This window comes from Myotis davidii, unplaced genomic scaffold (genome assembly GCF_000327345.1).
Source record: "Myotis davidii unplaced genomic scaffold, ASM32734v1 scaffold399, whole genome shotgun sequence".
Classification (NCBI taxonomy): domain Eukaryota; kingdom Metazoa; phylum Chordata; class Mammalia; order Chiroptera; family Vespertilionidae; genus Myotis; species Myotis davidii.
Window position 1 is genome coordinate 4205207 of NW_006292094.1, and position 20424 is coordinate 4225630.

The 20424-nt window shown below is 42.2% G+C and overlaps 1 protein-coding gene across 2 annotated transcripts in view; it reads right to left on the bottom strand.

Moving 5' to 3' along the window:
* The window catches only part of LMTK2 (lemur tyrosine kinase 2), a 61151-nt gene that overhangs the window by 38146 nt on the left and 2581 nt on the right, over positions 1-20424 (bottom strand). For both annotated transcript variants that reach the window (XM_015565109.1, XM_006765469.2), the window contains exon 2: positions 1925-2049. In XM_015565109.1, the coding sequence (XP_015420595.1) occupies positions 1925-2049 (125 nt within the window). The remainder of the gene's footprint in view (positions 1-1924; positions 2050-20424) is intronic.

Below are 20424 nucleotides of genomic sequence, written 5' to 3' on the forward strand. Positions count from 1 at the left end.
GATTCTTTTTTCTTATTATTCACTTTCATAGATCTTTTTGCATATTGAATCAAAACAATTTATTTTAAAATTGTATATGCACTTCTGGTTACAATGTGATTTTAATCAAAACAAAGAAGTTAAAAGACTCAGAAAAGGTATTTTTAGGCAAGTCCTATTTATCTGAAAAGAGTAGAATAAAAAATTAATCGAGGTAGAAAATAATCTGAGATCTGAACACCAAGATTACAGTATAAAACTGTAGCACACAAGTGCAGCTGACATTCTAAGAACATCCGGGTTTCTAAAGATGGCAAGTTGAAAACCGAGGCTGCCCCAATTGAGCTGCAGAAACCTTTGAAGTGACTTCGTTCAGCAGAAAACTATCTTACCTTTTCCCATCAGCGAGCTGGGTCTGCCTTGGTGTCCATGTTAACACAGATACAGCAGATTATCAAGGTCATTCATTCCCTCAGGTAATGAAAGAGTATTACACCACCAGGACGTAACAGAGTGAACAAGACTGCCTTCCATTCCTCACAGAACCACCTTTTCATTTTCTACCACCTCCCACTGCCCTCCATATAAGGAAGAAACTAAAAGCTGCAAGGGCAGATTCCTCTGATGGAGCATTTATGTTCTCACGTGCATGTGAGGGGGCATTCTTCCATAGATGTCATATATGTTGTCATATGCATTAGGGCATCATTGCTAATGGGAAGTGGGAAGCAGAATAAGTGAGGTACACCTTCAAACAAGAGCTGTGTCAACTCTCCTTCCGGACATTCCTAAAGGTTCTCCCATTGAAAATAACTTTATCCATCACTCCCACCTTAGAAATAATGCTACTCAAGACTTTGCCACAGCATGATACACCATTAGGCAGCAAATGATTCTAAGGTTCAGAGAGGGTGGCCGGCTGATGTGGCTCAGGGGCTGAGCGTCAACTTAAGAACCAAGAGATCATGATTCGATTCCAGGTCAAGGCACACGCCCGGGTTGCAGGCTTGATCCCCAGGAGGAGGCAGGAGGGAGCCAATCGATGATGTTCCTCTCTCTCATTGATGTTTCTATCTCTCCTTCTTTCCCCTCTCTAAAAATCAATAGAAACCTTCTACCCACCTGAGGCTATACAAGGCAGTATTTACAATTGACAGCATTTTTCTTTCTCCCCACTTAGGGAGCTGTAGGGTTCAAGGTAAACTCAAAGATGCTTTCCTCATACACGAAACACCCTAGACCAGGGGTGGGCAAACTTTTTGACTCGAGGGCCACTGGGGTCGTAAACTGGACCGGAGGGCCGGAACAAAAGCATGGATGGAGTGTTTGTGTGAACTAATATAAATTCAAAGTAAACATCATTACATAAAAGGGTACGGTCTTTTTTTTTTAGTTTTATTCATTTCAAATGGGCCAGATCCGGCACGCAGGCCGTAGTTTGCCCACGGCTGCCCTAGGGGATCCCTTGGCCTCAACAATCAGACTCACCAGCATACAAAAGTTTTGGGAAAAATCAAAACCAGCCTGCTCTTCCTTGTAGGCCTTATAGCAAATAAATACACACTCTTATAGCAAGTGAGTGATCACATTCTATTCCTCCCATTCAAAACTTAAAATCGTCAATAATGCTCTAAGGCAGGGCAAGCAAACTACAGCTAGTGAGCCAAATCCAAAGTACCCATTTTTATAGTTTTATTGGTACATCTGTTTCTGTGTTGTCTATGGCTGATGTAGCACTACGATGGCAGAGCTGAGAGTTGAGTAGCTGTGACAAGACCCTGCATGGCCTATGGTATTTACTATTTACAATGGCAGAATATATTTAGTATTGGTTCTTACAGAAGAAGTCTGCCCACCCCTGCTCCCAAGGGAGTGTAAGATTTAGCCATCCTATTGATAAATGTATCAGAGGATGATTTTGAATGTTCCCACCATCTGTGCTCACCTTAAAGTCTATTTCTGGGTCTTTACAGCAGGATACACAATTTGCAATTAACACGATTAATATAATGAAACTGCACACAGATAGGATCACAAAAGATGAGGAAACTTCAGCAGCAGGTGACTCCCCTGGAAAGAGAAATAAGTAATATTAACATCGTAGACATTCCAAAATCAACTTTAATAAACAAATCAATATATTTTCCACCAAATATAAATGCGGCCAAGAGTTAATAAAATAATGCTTAAATGTTCACGATAAAGATGACAACCAACCCAAGATAAGAAGCTAGGGTTTAAAAATCTTATTGTGAAATCATCTTAGATTTACAGAAAAGTTCCAGAGATGATCCAAAGTCCCCATGCCCCTTCCCCAGCTCCCACTGACATCTTATGTTTCCACGGTGCATGTATCAAAGCTAAGACAGTAACATTGGTACAACACCAGTAACTGAACTTCAGACTTTATTTGGATTTTACCGGGTGTCCCATTAATATCCTTTAACTTTTCCAGATTCAATCCAGGTTACCAACACTGCATTTAATCATCATGGCCCCGTAGTCTTCTCCAACCCCTGATGTTTCTCAGGCTTTGTGTTTCATAACTTTGACACTTTTGGAGGGTACTGGTCAGTTACCGTGTAGGATGTTCCTCCATGTGGGTTGCCTCGTAATTGAACTGAGGTTACAGATATGCCGGAAGAATCTAGACTGGCACAGGGTGAACGACCCTCCTCGTCACCTCATAGCAAGGACACAAGATGTTGGCACGACTTGTTCCTGGGCCTGTGAACTTGATCACTTGGCCCAGGTGGTTTCTGCTGGTTTTTACCCCTGGGAAGTTACCGCTGTCTCCTTAACGTGCTGGCACTACAGTTATCCGGGCTAGCAGCCACTTCTCCAAGGAGCCTCGGTCATAACCAGGAGCTTGTCCACTAGAGCAGAGCCTGCCCATGGCCCCTTTCTGCAAGGCACTGGTAGGAGCAGGGGGCAGATGGGAGTGATTTTTACATCTTTAAAGAACTGTTTTCAAAATAAAACAAAACAAGATGCAATAGACACTGCATGTGAGCCACAAAGCCTAAATATTTGACTATCTGACCCTTTATAGGAAAGTGTGCAATCCCTGTCTAGAGCATAAAGATTTTACATCTCACTTTCAACAAAAAGTTACCTGGAAAACATCTCATCCAACTAGGGCTATTTTGGCATCTTCTTTAGTACAGCAAACTGCTGAGTCTCACCTACTGGTGTTTTACTAAGAAATAAACATTTCCCCCAGTTTTATTGAGCTTATAACTGACATATAACATGATGTCAGTTGAAGGCGTATGACGTGATTTGATATATACATATGTATTGGGAAATGATTACCACAATAAGGTCAGAAATAAATTTTTCCTTAAAATCCTCATCTGCAGCTAAGTATGTGTTCAAATGCACCAAGGGGAAGGCATGGAGACAAGTTATGAACGATGCCGCCGTTTTTCTGCAGCGAAACCATAATACCTGAAGCAAAGAAAAACGAATCCAAACGCCTACGTGAGCAAGACACATTCCTGAGCATAAACGACTTCAGTGAAGAGCGGAGAGGCCTAAAGCCAGCTGCAAACAGGACCAAGTTCCTTCTCAACACAAAAGTCTGCTTGTGAAAGCAACGCCGAAACCACATTGTTACAAGTGGGGCTCAGCCTCTGCATTTACAACTAATACAGTAAACCGAGGTTAAGAATCTGCAAGTTCTGAACCAACAATATGTAAAACAGGAAAGTCTATACATTCACTGAACCCACATTGCTGGCTTGCTGACTCCTCTCAAAGGCCAATCTGGAGGAAGTCAGCTTCCAGAGAGAGGAAGAATCCCTTAGCTACAGACACGGCATATTTCTCAACTAAGTGAGGCACGACAGCCAACTTTCTAAGAATGAAGACAACCCAGAAAGATCACTGCCTTCTCCTCCGCTCAGCTACCTGTTCTCTCATTCAGCTCGGTTTGTGTGTCCCACTGGTTCTCATTCTTATAACTTTGTTTTCCTCCCTTGGCTCATGCAGTAAAAAGTAAATATGACTCCTGAGGCTCCTTACAGCAAAGCACTCTCATAGCCACTGTATTGTCTTTTATTTTTAAAATGCAGTTTGTCCACTGCATTTTAACATTCCTGAATGTTCAGGTGTATCTTATACTCGAAAAGTTGGTTTTCATTGGCAGAGTTTCCTCTTTTTTAATGGCACAGAAGTAAGGGTGTGTCGTAATCAATTGTATCTGAGATTTGATAAACTACAGTATGATTTCATCCGATCGTTACTACACCGCTGAGGGATTCGACCAGCTCCACATCACAGGTGAGACACTGATATGCCCGAGGACACAGTGGGAATGTGGTACTGAGTATAAACCCCATGCTCCCAGGACCCCACACTGTTTTGCCTCTCGAGGTTAACTTTTAACACTTAAAAACAGCCTAACCTAAGTACTTTGAACCGAAGTCTATCACTGTTAATTAAGACAGTACACACTTCTGGGGCTCTCCTCCAAGCTCCACATAACAAATATTAAGTCATTTTTTCCTCTCTTGCCATCCGTATTTTTTTTCTCAGCACACACTGTCTATTTATTGTCAGGTTGGATCAGAACTGCCTGAAGGCAGCTCAGTTATCTGATTCAGAAAACCTCTCCTGTGGGCCATTTGGTCGGCAGGAGAAGTCGTCCACGTGTTACACAACCCGTTGTGTCGAGCTTGGCCCTCCCCTCACGCACTTGCTGGGTCCACCTACATGCTTGTCTGGTGAGGACACCACAGAGGCAGCTGCTCCCGCACGCAGATTTCCTCAGTCCCGCCGAAAGCACTCCACAAATTACTGCCTGAAAAGGAACCTACTAGGTAGCCTCCAGTAGGAATTTTTACAGTTTTATCACTTTTAAAACTATTTTATATACTGTGTTTTTCTCTTGGTTCATCCAAAGCACTGTGCTTTAAAAAACCTCTATATACCAGTGAAGGAAAAACTTCCGTAAGTTGAAGAACTAGAACCAACCTAGCACAGGCTGGAAGGCGAGATGGGCCTGCATAGGCCACAGAGGAAGGAAATTCCAGCCCGAGGAACTGCAGCTGAAGTCCCCACACCCCTGCGGGCAAACTGCAAACCAGCCCCTGGGAGGCTGGATTACAACTGTTAGGAAACCATGAAGCAAGACGGGTTTCCTTGAACATTCCCGTCTCCGCCAACCAGAATGCATACATCAAACCCACGTCCAGTGAAGAAAAACATCAGTAACACCAGGAGTGTCTCCAGACACTGAGGCAGCTTTACCCACTGCAAACAGGAATGAGGGTAACTGGAGGTCTGGGTGCTTAGCATGCTTCCCTCAGACACCAATTAAAACATCCTTGGCATCTCTAAAACACATTCTGTGAGTGATAGTTCACAGTTTCAAACCATTTTAATAGTTATCTACCATTTGATTTAATAAGCAGAAACCGTGAGGAACTCTAAGAGGTGGGTACCTATTATCTGTTTTATAGACAGGTAATTAGGAGCATGCAATTTCTCAGTAATGACTCAGAGTAAGTCAGGAGTACTACCTGATTATTAATTCAACCATTATAAATCCCTGCCTAGAGCTTCCATCAGAATGTGAACATACATGTAATTAACTACCTGTGAAACAATCCTGGGGTTAAATAAAAAACGTAAACATCCTCTGATAAAAAGCAATGATAATCAATGCTCGATCCATTAGAGACTGCAAAATGCTGATCCTCTCATGTTGTCATTCCTTCTTCAGTTACAAACTGATAGACTTTTATAAAGAGAAATGTCCTCATACTTACCGTGTGGTTACCCAGTGCTTCAAGTCACAAAGGGTGGGGCTGAAAGGACAAACCCTCTAATCACGTGCTTGGCTCCTCTGGCAGCCAGCCCATCAAGAAGCTAATGGGGGCCCACCATAAGTCACTTCATTAGCATAAATTCATGTGTGACTGAGCGGGGCTTGTTAATACCAAGAGATGCTCCCATCACCCCATCACCAGGAAATCCCATGTTCCGGGAGCTCTGGTCCAGGAAAGGGTACAAAGACCAAGTATGTACTCCCTGTTTCGTCACAGGTATTTACACTCTCCCACCAGGAAGCTCCCCACTGACACACCCTTCCCCCAATTCATCTTCACCATTCAGATCTCAACTTGGAAACTGGCCCCACAGGTCCCAGTCCCTACCTTTGGACCCCCAATGCACCCTGTATTTCCCCTCACACTAGCATTCCAAATGTCCACGTCTTCCCCACGAGGCTGCAAGCTAAACAGGGTTGGGGACCAGGCCTGTGTACTCCACCAGCGACTCTCAGGGCCCAGCACAGAGCCTGGCATTCAGTCAGAAGTAGGGGGAGGGGGGAGAAAGTGAGAAAAAAGCGAGAGACACCAACTAAGGAGCACCAGCAAAGGAGCGAAGATAAGCAAGGAGGGAGAGGCGGAGAAAGAAATTCATGACTAATCTCCTGGTTAACAGAATGAACTTAGGTTTTAAGGGTCAAACAACATTGTGACAGCAGCAGTCCTTTGATAATTTGATGCTCTTATTTGGCAAAGATTTTCCTCCCACTACTAACCACCCCTAATGCATACTGTACTGGGTGGTCCTGTCCCTCCCCACCATTAAGTTCATCACTTATTCCCAGGTCTCAGAGAACTTCCAAAAACATTCTTAATTTACCCATTTTGCAATTCATATAAAGCAGTGTAACTATTAAGTTGTTTTCTTTAAACAATAAGTTTTCTTAGAAAGTGGATTTCCCCCAACTTATGTTCTCCCCTGATCGCGAGTATTCATTCACACACACCATGTTCTCCGTGACGTCTCCTCTCACCGGAAGCTGTACTAGACTCACTTGGCGCCGGCAAAGCAAAAGCCCAAAGGTGCCCTCTCCTCCCTGGCACCCCAGGGCGTGTTGGGCTGTGGAGACGGGGCTCACTGTCCCTGGGCTGCCACTCCTTTTTTTTTTTTGGTAAAAAAAGGAATCCAAGTAGATGCTTTCTAAGACATGACTCTAAATTTGTTGTTTCACTCAGCCTATTCCACTAAAATTTATCAAAGGTTCATTTCACTCCAATTTTAAAGACACTAACTAGGGTGAGTGCTCCCCTAAGGAGGCACAGCTTGGCCAAAAGGGTGTCGGGCTTAGGAGGCTTCTGTGGGACCCGTGCCCCACACCTGGGAAACGATGGCAGGGGTGGTATTCTATCAACTAGACCAGTGATGACAAATCTTTTGAGCTCTGAGTGTCAGCATTTTGAAAAACCCTAACTTAACTCTGGTGCCGTGTCACATATAGAAATTTTTTGATATTTGCAACCATAGTAAAACAAAGACTTATATTTTTGATATTTATTTTATATATTTAAATGCCACTTAACAAAGAAAAATCAACCCAAAAAATGAGTTCACGTGTCACCTCTGACACGCGTGTCATAGGTTCGCCATCACTGGACTAGACTCTTCATTAAGCTGATGGCATGGTTGCCTGTGCAGTCATGCGCCGTGCTCAGAGGCTTGTGGCAACTCTGAATCAGGCCTTCCTGCAGTCCCGGAAGCCAGGTCAGAACAGGCAGCAGCCGGCCCCAGAAGCAGGATCTCAGGGCCCGTTTCCCAGGGCTCCTCCCCAACACGGGCCACTGCACTGACCACTACTGCCTCGGAGAAAGGACATTCTGTCTCTTCACTCAACTTCCCATGGAAATGTGTACAAACGTGCAGGCGAATCAATGGAAAGTTGGAGTCACAACACAAACTTCAGCCAATACAATTTCTGCACAACAGGCCAAGGCTAGGAGATGACCTAAATGCATGCACCTTACTTCCAGGTAGGGCAGACCCTAAAAACCCTAGAAAAACACGTCTACTTTTTTCTTTTTTCTAATTTCCTACAACACCTTGCTAGAGCCTATAGTCTCAAAAGCTGTGTAGCTTCCTAAGGCTTAAATTGAATTCTTGTTAATGTAACTGAAACAAAGTCGTAAGCAATGTGTCTTTTAAAAGTTCTCTCTTCAGAGAGGAAGGTATGGATGTAGCTGGACTGGCCAGAGGCCTGGCTGGGACTGGGAGGTGGGTAAAGAGAATTCATTTTACTCTTCTGTCTACTTTTGTGTATGTTCAAAGACCTCCGTAACAAAGTTTTCTTTTTTAAGTACTATCTTCATAACTCAGCCAGAAACTGCTTACCACACGGCCCTGACAAGGCTCCGGGGCACACAAAGATGAGGTTTAACTAGGGTGTCCTGAGAGTGCTTCCCTGACGTGCCTTCACATTATACAGAAAAACAGACCAAGGAGAGGTTAATCCGATATAACTTAGGTGCTTCCACACACTGAGGTGTCCAGCCCAAGATAAAAGACCTTCCAGCAATAAAGAGCCACGGGGACAGGGGGTCTCTTATTGAAGTGGTTGCTCCATCGCCCTAATGCGAAGCCCACCAGTCAACAAGTCCCCCCAAAAACATTCCTTCCTCAAATGTTCCCTAAGCACCTTCTATAAAGCAGGCACTGTCGCAGGCTCCGGGAACCTGGAGTGGAAAACAGCTCACCTGCTTGTGCGGGGAAACAGACAGTAAGGAGTACGTGGTACCTCAGATGGAGATAACACGTGGAAAAATAAAGTAGCAGATGGGGGTTGTTATTTTATATGGAGTGATCAGAAAGCACATTTCTGCTATGACAACAATTCATGCAAGAAATGCTGGTGGTTTGGCCCAGGTGGTTATAAAAATAGTTAAGCCCGGTGAGTATGGTTCAGTGGCTGAGCGCCAGCCCAGGAACCAAGAGGTTACCAGTTCGATTCCCAGTCAGGGCACATGTTCAGGTTGTGGGCTTGATCCTCAGTAGGGGGCATGCAGGAGGCAGCTGATTGATGATGTTTCTCTCTCACTGATGTTTCTATCTCTCTACCCCTCTCCCTTCCTCTCTATCTAAAAATCAATTTTAAAAAAATTAAAATGCCCATTAACTTTTAAAAAACCAACGTGGTTAATACCTTAACGGTGCTTCTATGTGCAGGCACTCCTCTAAACTCACCCAATCCCACACTGCCCTTTGGGTAGGCTCTAGTATCAGCCCCATTAAAAATGAAGACACTGAGCAATGGAGAGGTGAGGACGCTCCAAGATCACATGGCTCCTACACTCCATGATGCGGAGGGTGAGAGGCTGTGCCCAGGACGTGGTGGCAGATGTGACATGGAGTGTGGGGTGAAAGGACAACTCCCACTCTAACGTGTCCCTCACTCCAACATGAACCGATTTCCGAGGATCACCTCACACTTGAAATAACCCTCCTTTAAAAGTTAAAAGACAGTGACCAACCCAAACAGACAAAAAGGTACTTGAAGGAAGCAGAGTGCAGGTGTTTAAAAAAAAACAAAACTAAAACCAACAACTATACTTAATATCCTCAGCAATAAGAGGAGATATTATATCCATGAAAAGATTCTATTTTAAAGTGTGTGGGCATGTGGGAGGGGATTCCTGAAAATAAAATGTAATAGAAAAAATAAAGGCTCTCACATTGTAGAATGAAGAGAACAAAGGGAGAGAAGAAGCTCATTCCAAGAAATCCAACTCAACTAACAGATGTTCTTCAAAGAAATAACATGTTTATAAGTGAATATTTTACACGTTTATCATTACATGTTTAAAAAATTAGAAATATTTTAACACCTTTAATTAAACAGTACAACTTCGTCTCACAGGTGGAAACTAAATTATTCATACAAATTTAAAAAAGTAAAAAATGAACCTGGTCTTTTTGAGCCTAATCATGGACGCTGGCACTTTAGTTTCTTAATCTTCACTAAGTAATTCTTTTCAGTACTTCAAGAATTGACTATACGACAACTGTGTTTAAATTTCATCCCAGTACTTCCAGACAGTACATAGAAATACCCAGAGGAGAAATGACTGGAATGAGTCTGTGTGTGTGCATCTCGCTAATAAGAGAGTTCTCGACAGTGCAAGGCAGTGACTTGGTGAGCAGGGTGGACTGGGCAGTAGGACCCCTCATTCCACAATTAGTCTGCCACTGACTGGCAGTATAGTATGGGACTGGATCTGCTCCTTAACTTCTCTGAGCCTTGGTTCCTGCACCTGTAAACTTGCATGTCAGCTCCAAGTTCTAGCTATAAGGATATATAATTTCAAAATGTTATGATTCTACCCAGTGCCTATATGGTTAATATTGGTTATAATGATCTTTTGTTAAAAGTTAATTTTTTCCTAAAGAAGAAATTAGATTACACATTTCTGAACTCCATCAGGCCTCTGGGAGAGTGTTCCCAGGGGACTATTTTGGTAAGTTTGTTATTTCTCAGTGTCTCACTAGCAATCAGTGTGCGGGTGCTGCATTTTAATAACAGTCTGAAGTCAGAGTCAAGTGGGGCTCTGCCTATAACTGCAGGCTGGGTCCTTGGAAAGTAACAGTTGCTACTGACATAAAGAACCATTCTAGAGAGGCACCCTGCCAGGGAAAACCAGGAAGAGGATTATTTTTCCTTCTGAAAGGAACACAAGTTGAATTTATTGAGGTTCTGAGGAAGAATCTGCAATGTGAAAAACACATAAAACTTAAATTTAGAGGCTATGTGAGAGGTAACCAACAGACCATAACACTTCTATTTTGCAATAAAAAACTGAAATTACAAAATTTCACAATTACTATTTGGGTAAAATAGATATTTGAAATGTGTAAAATGACTACAAATTCTCCCTCATCTACCTTCTAAGTCCAAAATATCTCAGAGACTTACTTCCTATAGTTAAAAGTTGCAATTATATATGAAACTCAATATATAATTGAGTTCACGATAGCAAAAAAAGGATGTAAGAGGTGTTTGGGATGGACTATGAACATGGAGAACACATGAGAAAAAAAAGAGCTTTTAAAAATTAAATTATAGTGGTTTCACTTTGGAATAAGAGCAACTTCTCTCTCAAAGTTCACTATCATAGATGCTTGAACTAATTTCTTTTCTCCTATTCAAGGCATATGTGTTGCAAAAAATAAGAAAGTCCTGAATTATCTGTACTGGTCTATGAACCTATGATGTTCTTAATCAAACCCATTATAATACAGCAGTTTCTGGGGTAGTTTACTTTTTTTAGCTAATCACAAGAATACTAGAGGCTCGATGCACAAAATTCGTGTACTGGGCGGGGGGGATCTCCTCAGCCCAGCCTGCACCCTCTTCCAATCTGGGACCCCTCGGGGGATGTCTGACTGCCGGTTTAGGCCCGATCCCTGTGGTGTTCCTCCAGGAACCTAAAGCCCCATCTAATCAGGAGGAAAACATCAAACCATGAGAGCAGAGGGGTATTCTACAAAACACCTGACCAGTACTTCTCAAGACTGTCAGGAGCATCAAAACAAAGAGCAGCCCCTGGTCGGTGGTGCTCAGCGATTAGAGTGTGGGCCTGCACATCAAAGGGTCGAAGGTTCAATTCCTGGTCAAGGGCACGGCCTGGGTTGCAAGTTCCATCCCTGGCCCCAGTCAGGGCACGTGTGGGAGGCAACCAATGAATGTTTCTGTTTCTCTTTCCCCCACCTCTTCCACCCTCTCTAAAAAATCAATGGGCGGTGGGGGGGAATAACTTTGGGTGAGGATTGTACATCAATGTAAAATGTACACGCCCTAACCGGTTTGGCTCAGTGGATAGAGCATCGGCCTGCGGACTGAAGGGTCCCAGGTTCGATTCTGGTCAAGGGCATGTACCTTGGTTGCGGGCACATCCTCAGTAGAGGGTGTGCAGGAGGCAGCTGAACGAAGTTTCTAACTCTCTATCCCTCTCCCTTCCTCTCTGTAAAAAACCAATAAAATATTTTAAAACATAAAAATAAAATGTAGTTTTGGAAAATAATACAATAATTAATCAATAATAATACAAGAATAATCGCTATGTTTCCCATACTCACAACTGTTTTGCTCCATCCTGTGTATCAACACATATCAACTAGCTTTTAAAAAAAGTACCTGTTGGAAAATATGAAATACGCTACAAATCCTAGGTTATTCCAAGATCAATAGCTTGAAAAAATAAACTTTTTAAAAACCAAGATATTAACATGATATTGTGCTGAAAAGAAATAACACCAGCAGCTGCTATATAGGTCAGGAACCGAGGCCCGCCTGGGATAGCGTGCGCATCTGTGACCCGGGGGACAGGAATATCGCCGAGTTACACTGGCTCTAGCTTAGGGTCCTGGCCAGTGGGGGTGCAGGGCAGAACCGGGCATCGGCTGGCACGTCTACACCACAGGTTCTCAGCTCCCAGGGCCGGCATCTATCAGGTACTGGTTCACAGTTTTTACTGATTATTTATACACGATATTTATAAAACGTAAAGAGGTTACTAGTTATACTGACTTCCAAAGAAGGGGCTGAAGTTAAAAAAAAAAAAAAATCGAAGGTATGTAGAGCTGTAAGGGTGTTCTGCCCTGGAGTGTTTAAATTCTTCTGTGGTTACAGAACAGGCACTTCTCCCAGGAAGAGTCTTCAGCACTGTATTCCGGCACAGTGGTCAGGAGTAGCAACCTCTTCACATTTCAGGAACTGACATTAATTTAAATGTTTTAAATTTAAAATTGTTCTTCCTTCCTTAAGTCTCACTGGTTATACAAGCCAACAGATTTCTATTAAATAACTGATTTTGTTGCTAGTAGAAAATAAAATATTTTGTTTGGGGGTAGAGAAATCCCAGAAAAGTATTATAAATACAGATTTCCAGACCAACCTCCAGAATTCTGATTCAGTTGGTCTGTTTGGGGCTCAAACACCTGCACTCCTACAAATTCCCAGGTGATCTTTTTTTCTTTTGGTTTTGGTTTATTTTTAAGAGAGGAAGGAAGAGGAAGAGGAAGAGAAAAACATCAATGATGAGAGAGAATCATTGATTGGCTGCTTCCTGCAGGCCCCGCACTGGGGATCGAGCCCACAACCCAGGCATGAGCCCTGACCGGGAATTGAGCAGTGACCTCCTCCTGGTTCATAGGTCCCCTTCTCAACCACTGAGCCATGCCAGCTGGGATCCCCAGGTGATCTTGTTGAAGTGACCCTGTTTTATAAAAAACATCTTTACTTTTTCCTGAAACATTTTCAGCTGAACTGATACCCTAGCTGGGATTTACACCAAAACAATGGGGTTGGAGCCAGTGAGAAGGGTACATGTGAACAAGATTGACCGTAAATTAAAAACTGTTGATGCTGGGTGATGGGTACATGAGAGTTCATTATATTACTTCCTCAACTTTTGTGTATGTTTGAAATTTTCCATAATAAAAAAAGAGAAAAGCTCCGTAAAGATCAAAACAGGTGTACCACCATGCTCTGCAAGAGACTTGCCATCAGACATTTGATCTTCACTTTCACCAACTACAGGAGGTGCCACAATCCCTTTCAACAATTTCCAAAGTCGATAGACCCCTAAAACCACTCTACACTTAAGCCTACGAGGCGTCCCTCACATCCTGAGAGATTAGGGGTATAACATCACACAGTGTGGAGAAGGGAGGAGCAGTAACTTTATGTGGGGAAGGCTGACAAACAGCACCTCAGCCAGGTGATCAAGGGAAGAAAACCAACCTCTTAGGCTTAAGAGTTTAGTTGTAGAGTGATTTGAGAGGGTCTGGAGATTCAGTGGGTAAAAGTTCAGATAAAATGTCCAATGGCAGTCATATTGAAATCATGTAACCATTATGTGGTGTGATGAGAACGGTACTTTATCTCTGTGGTGTTCCTCCAGGAACCTAAAGCCCCATCTAATCAGGAGGAAAACATCAAACCATGAGAGCAGAGGGGTATTCTACAAAACACCTGACCAGTACTTCTCAAGACTGTCAGGAGCATCAAAACAAAGAGCAGCCCCTGGTCGGTGGTGCTCAGCGATTAGAGTGTGGGCCTGCACATCAAAGGGTCGAAGGTTCAATTCCTGGTCAAGGGCACGGCCTGGGTTGCAAGTTCCATCCCTGGCCCCAGTCAGGGCACGTGTGGGAGGCAACCAATGAATGTTTCTGTTTCTCTTTCCCCCACCTCTTCCACCCTCTCTAAAAAATCAATGGGCGGTGGGGGGGAATAACTTTGGGTGAGGATTAAAAAGCAAAACAAAACAAAACAAAGAACAGGTTACTGGAGCCTAAGGGGACACAACTAAATGTAATGTGGTGTCCTAGAACAGAAACAGGACTCAGGGAAACACTAAAGAAATCGGAATAAAGGATGGACTCCAGTTAATAATAATTATCAGTAATGGCTCCTACTTGAGACAAATGTACTACGCTACTGTACCATGTTAACAATAGGGAAATCTGGGTAAAGGATGTACAGGAACTCTTTGTACTACCTTTGCAACTTTTCTGTAAATCTAAAATTGTTCTAAAAGAAAAAGTTTATTATTAAAAAATAAAACAATTATAAATGGCTTCATTCCAGGCGATGAACTGTGGCTGGATAAAAAGGAAGGTTCACAGAAAAATTAGAGGCTCCAAGCCAGTGGTTCTCAACCTTCCTAATGCCGCGACGCTTTAATACAGCTCCTCCTGTTGTGGTGACCCCAACCATTACATTATTTTCGCTACTTCATAACTGTAATGTTGCTACTGTTATGAATCGTCATGTAAATGTCTGATATGCAGGATGTATTTTCATTGTTACAAAGTGAGCATAATTAAAGCATAGTGATTAATCACAAAAACAATATGTAATTATATATGTGTTTTCCGATGGTCTTAGGTGACCCCTGTGAAAGGGACATTCGACCTCCAAAGGGGTCGCGACCCATAGGTTGAGAACCGCTGCTCTAAGCTTATACTCTCCTTTTAACACACACACACACACACACTCACACGCGCGCGCAGCCCCTGGTGTGATGAACCCTGTTCTCCAGTATCTTGATCATCCTCACCCACAAACTTTTATTGATCATCTACAAACCGTGAGATAGCATGCAAACACTAGAAATACTAAGGATGTAAGAGAGAGTCCTGGCCAAAACCGGTTTGGCTCAGTGGATGGAGCATCGGACTGCGGACTGAAGGGTCCCAGGTTCGATTCCGGTCAAGGGCATGTACCTGGGTTGCAGGCACATCCCCAGTAGGAGATGTGCGGGAGGCAGCTGATGGATGTTTCTCTCTCATCGATATTTCTAACTCTCTATCTCTCTCCCTTTCTCTCTGTAAAAAATCAATAAAATATATTTTAAAAAAAAAAGAGAGAGAGTCCTGGCAATCTGGATGAAGAGGCAGAACTTAAAAGGGCTATTTGCTAAATGAAAACTGTAGACTGTACATTGAATCCAAACCTTTTTGATCACACAGCTCACCCATCAGTAAATTTTCTTTACGTTCCTTCCATTTCATGTAAATTTATTTATTTACAAACCATAAAAATGTATTAGTGTACCAATATATTCTATACCTTAAAAAAATCACATAAACCAAAATATTAAAAAGGTGAAGATATAGAGCTAAGTTCCAGTGTTTTCATCTTGCACCCCATGAACATCCTGTCCCACAAATAAACACTCTAGGGTTAGGGTTAGGGATCGCTAAGGACTGGGGGGAAAAAAATTAAAAAGGTCTTAGTAGGGAAATTGAGGCTGCAAAGAGCTCTCAGGTACCTGAGGCATTTCGTGTCAATAGTTCTCATTTTCCCCACTTGAGTCACAACGAGGTCAAATGAAATGTGGAGTTTCTGCACTGTGCTAACCTTTGTTAAAAAAACAAAACACTTTTTGAAATGGTGAGGTTATTTTTCTGATACGCCTGTTCTTTGTGGCAAATAACTGTAATGCCAAGGCATGGTTCCAAATTAGTCACTTGCTACAATTTAAAAATACTTCAACAGTTTGCTCTGACACACCAGTTTTAGCCTATTTCCTCAGCTTTCTCTTTCAACAGTGTCTTCGTATGAAGATTCACAGAAAGGTTGAGATTAGAATCTAAAAACAGCCCTAGATGTAGCCGTCTATTTTATACCAGGAATATCTGTCCAGCTTCTTTCTAAAATATTCTTTTCCTCATGTCAAGTAATAAATACACATTTTTAAAAGAGTAGCGTGCAGCTAGGAGGCTGCAAAAATACATGTTTTTAAAAGAGAAGAAAAGATGGTCATAGTCATCTCTCCAAATGACATTTTCTAAGGGAGCCTCGGCCCTGTGGGTCCAGGTTGACTGGCTGCCTTCAGGGATGCTTTATGCAAGTATACAATTTTATTTGGGACTAAACTGAGATTGCTCTCTGTTCCTTTAAATTAAAACCAGCAACTGTGCACATGCAAGAGCTTTAGGCATCTTGATGTTCAAGACCAAGTTTATTGCACAAAAGTGGAGTAATCCATATCATCTTTTAAATTTCTAGCGTAATTCCCCAACATTATAAATTTCAAGAACACCACCAGCCTATATTGCATACTTAAGCTAGATTTAAAGGGTTCCTTCTCCACCCATCATAGAACAAATTATTCTGAGTAACAAAGATTTTTTAAATCCAGCAAGTTCTAGGCATTTCACTGAGTTCCCTCTCTGAAGCCATACACTCACCATTAGTCAATTCTATGATCACCCCCTAAATTTGCCAATCAGAAGCAGTGACGAAGACTATGTTGTTGAGTGCTCAACATGTAGCAGATGTGTCACACCACCTCTACCTCACCTGCCCAACAGCCCTGTAGGTAAATATTATCATCATCTTGTTTTAATGATTGAGATCTAAGAAGCTTGGGAGAGGTCAAGTAACTGGCCCAAGGTCTTAAAGCTATTGAAGTGGCACAGGAAGGCCAACGCCAGACCAACTCCAAAGTCCAAGTTTCATCTACCATGCCTGCTCTTCCTATGACTGGCTCATGACTTTTACTGTCAACGAGACTGAAAAAGTTCTTCTATGTCCACCTACAAGAACTTTTCCGAGCACTCGTTTAACTGTTTCAAAACCCTGGCCATCCCTTACTCACACTACAAAGTCTTTTTTATTGTATGTACAGCTGTTATCTAAGTGACACAGCCCACAGGGGACACAGAGGGCCCAAGGACTCTACATTTCAAGAGCTGCATAAACAGTCAGCACATTGATATCAGCAAAACTGTAGGGATTTGATAACTACAATGCTAATCAGCTACAAAATTGTTGGACAGACTTCCTATTACTGGGCAAATGAGCCTATTTAGTTAACTCAAAAATATCACCAACTGAAAGCAATTAGAGCATTCCCAACCTGAATCTCAAGCCTTACAGCCATAAGTGCTGAAATAATGTGCATGGAAAGCTTACTGAAAATACTTTTTCTCAGAAGCTGTTATAATAAACACAAAAATTCAAACTGTAGAAAGCACTACCTTTACTTCAGAAATCTTGCTCAAGACACAAGTCCGTTTGTTTAATCTAAAACGAGAGCTGCTGTTTAATCAGCAGCTGGGTCCCACTGGCTTCACCGACTTCCGCGAGGTCCTTTCTCTGGAGCTGCTAAACGCTTCCTCTGCGCTCTGTGACCTAATACACCACAAAACAGTGGCAGTGGTTTCCCCTCTGACCACTACCCCAATATTAATAAACCGTGGGCTGAGGGGAATGCCTTCGCCCATACAAGAGCGTTCTTTCTTATGTGAATCCGGAATAATCTTATAATAGGCACATAATGGGATACTATGATCTGTAGAAAAGAATTTAACTGCAATCTTAGTTCGGCAACTTAACTGTGTGAAAACAGTGGACTTTCTCCCTCTATGAAAGCTTCCTAGTGAGGGCCAGCAAGATGTCAGTCTACCTAACAAGGATATTTCTGTATTTTCAGAAATACAGATTCTCAGGAAAAGAAGCTTCCTGAGAGGGTGTACGGGACTCCGAGAGAGAGAGAGAGAGAGAGAGAGAGAGAGAGAGACCCAAAATAAAGTGCAACCAAGAAATGCCTTTTGCCTCTAATGGGCAAAGGCAATGACAGATTTACAAAGTTTTATTATGATTAAATGGATAAATATTTGTTAACTTCTGAATCTAGAAATTATTTTGGATGACAAAAAAAACAAACAACCTTGGATTAATAAATTTCAGTTTAAATGCTGAATTTTAGTAAATTGCCTCATTTCTTTTCCCGTGCAAATGGGCTGGCAAAGGATAAAATTCAAGTATTTCTTCCAACCTGGTTTTGGTAAGCCATGCTTTCTACAAGACATTACTAACCAATTTGAACTTTAAGTAGAAAGATGTGGCTAACTCGGCAAAAGACCCCAGGCAATGATCTGTCCTTAATGTGACGGTGGCCAGCCTCGAAGATAATTAAAAGCTTGCGAGTTATTATGTTTCCAATGTTTAACTGCTCTTTTATATACCATGTATATTCAGAGGGGTATATCTTTCATAATCAGTGATCTCACTTATGAGGATTGGCTCCAAGGTTCCTTTATTCTCCTTGGTCTAGAACCATCTCTGCTACCAGGATTAATAATCTCTTCTGGATGGAAATACAAACCCCAAAATCTATGTGTGATTGTGCATCTTTTCCACAAAATTTAACTTTACTTACCTGTCAGTCATAAGCCTCATGTCTAACCATACACCCTCCAAGCAACAGAATATGAAGGGAAAATGTAAAAAGCTGCTATAAATCACCAAATACTTCTTTATGCTTTATGTCAGGATTTGATATTTCTATTTATGAATTAATTTTTCTGATTTTACAGCACTCAAAAAAAATTAGATTATTTATACCACCATTAAAAAAAGCACGTTAAGAGATTTATAGGAAGGCAAGTTTCTATAGGTTCCTACATAGGATCCGTTTTTCGAAATATAAAAATATTTGATTAAGTGCAAGTCATCTGGAAACTTCTTGAATCCCTTCCATTCTTTATCCATTATCCTACTCTGGTGCTAATTTTCAATTTAATCATCAATATCTTTCAATACCAATATCAACATCTTTCCATAGTCTTTTTTTAAGTGTGTGTGTGTGTGTGTGTGTGTGTATTTATTTATTTCAGCGAGGAAGGGAGGGAGAGAGAGAGAGAAATATCAATGAGAAAGAATCTTTGATTGATCAGCTGCCTCCTGCACGCTCCTGACAGGGGATCGAGCCTGCAACCTGGGTACTTGCCCTTGACTAGAATCGAACCCAGGACCCTTCAGTAGCCAGGCAACTCTCTATCCACTGAGCCAAACCAGCTAGGGCCATGTAGTCTTTTATAACTTCCCAGATACTTTCTGTGACTCCTACCTGGCCTGCCTATACACTTCTAATAATAGTCACTCTTCTTATCTATCATATCAGAAAACAGAATTCACCTTACAAATATTTGATCTAAGGCAGTGGGAGAAATGTAGCCATACATTATATGATACAATGATAACAGTTAATACTCCACTAAAGGACACTCAATGACACAACCTGGCATAGCTCTGAAAATAATTACATACAGCTTTCATTGTAGACGTGTTTGAAAAATATGTCTTTGCTGGGGACGGTAACTGCCATGTTCATACCCAATTACCATCATTGTAAAATAGCCCTCAACTTCAAAAGTATTCCTAGGCAGTTACAAGGCTTGAATCACACAAGCAGGGGGATCGAAGACCTGGGGTTTAGTTATGATTTTACCTACAATTCAGCTGTCACCGTGGGTAGGTCCTTTGACACCCCCATGGCCTCAGTATCTTCAACTAAAAAATGAAGAAATTGTACTAAATATTCCAACTCGAAAATTCTATGATGGTGACAGGAGAAGACTTGACTTTGGGTGGCGGGCATACAGTGCAATATACAGATCTTGTACACATAGAAACCCACACCTGAAACCTATGTGTTCATGTTGACCAATGTCACCCCAACCAATGTAATAAACAGAATAAAATAAAGAAAATTCTATGAAATTTCAGTCTCTTCATTTCAAAGATAAGCAGCAGATGATAACAACAAATTAGCCTAGATTTTTTTCCCTTAAAAAAAAAAAAAAACAAAGACCCAACTTGGGATGCTTTCTGGGGTTGGTGTTTTATCTAGGAAAATAAACCGCAAATGAAAAACGGCATCGCTAAAATAGAAGGAAAATCACGACTTAGCTAAAATAGAAACTTCAATCACCCTTGGGCCATTTTGTCAATAGTTATTCAAAGGCTGCTACTCTAATCACTGGCTTCCTAAAATAGAAATATGCATAGAGTTGTTTCCTTCTCATGCCCGGAGATTCAATCAGAATAAAAAGCACAGCGTCTAGCACCCGTTTGTAACTTCAGCACGAGCGGCAGGGGAGGCAGGGAACCGCGCAGAGCCCTCGATCCTGAGCATTTACTAGCAGGTGCGCGATGAGAGCTAAGAAACGGGTCTCACTGTAAGACGGGGAGACTCGCAGAGGGCAGGTGACATCTGCAAAGGGAAGCGGAACGGCCAGGAGGGGATGCGGGCTGAGGACGTTCAGGCAACAGGTCTGGAGCCAGGACCGCAGTCGGCCCGGGAGGGGTCGGCCGCCGCCACCCCCTCG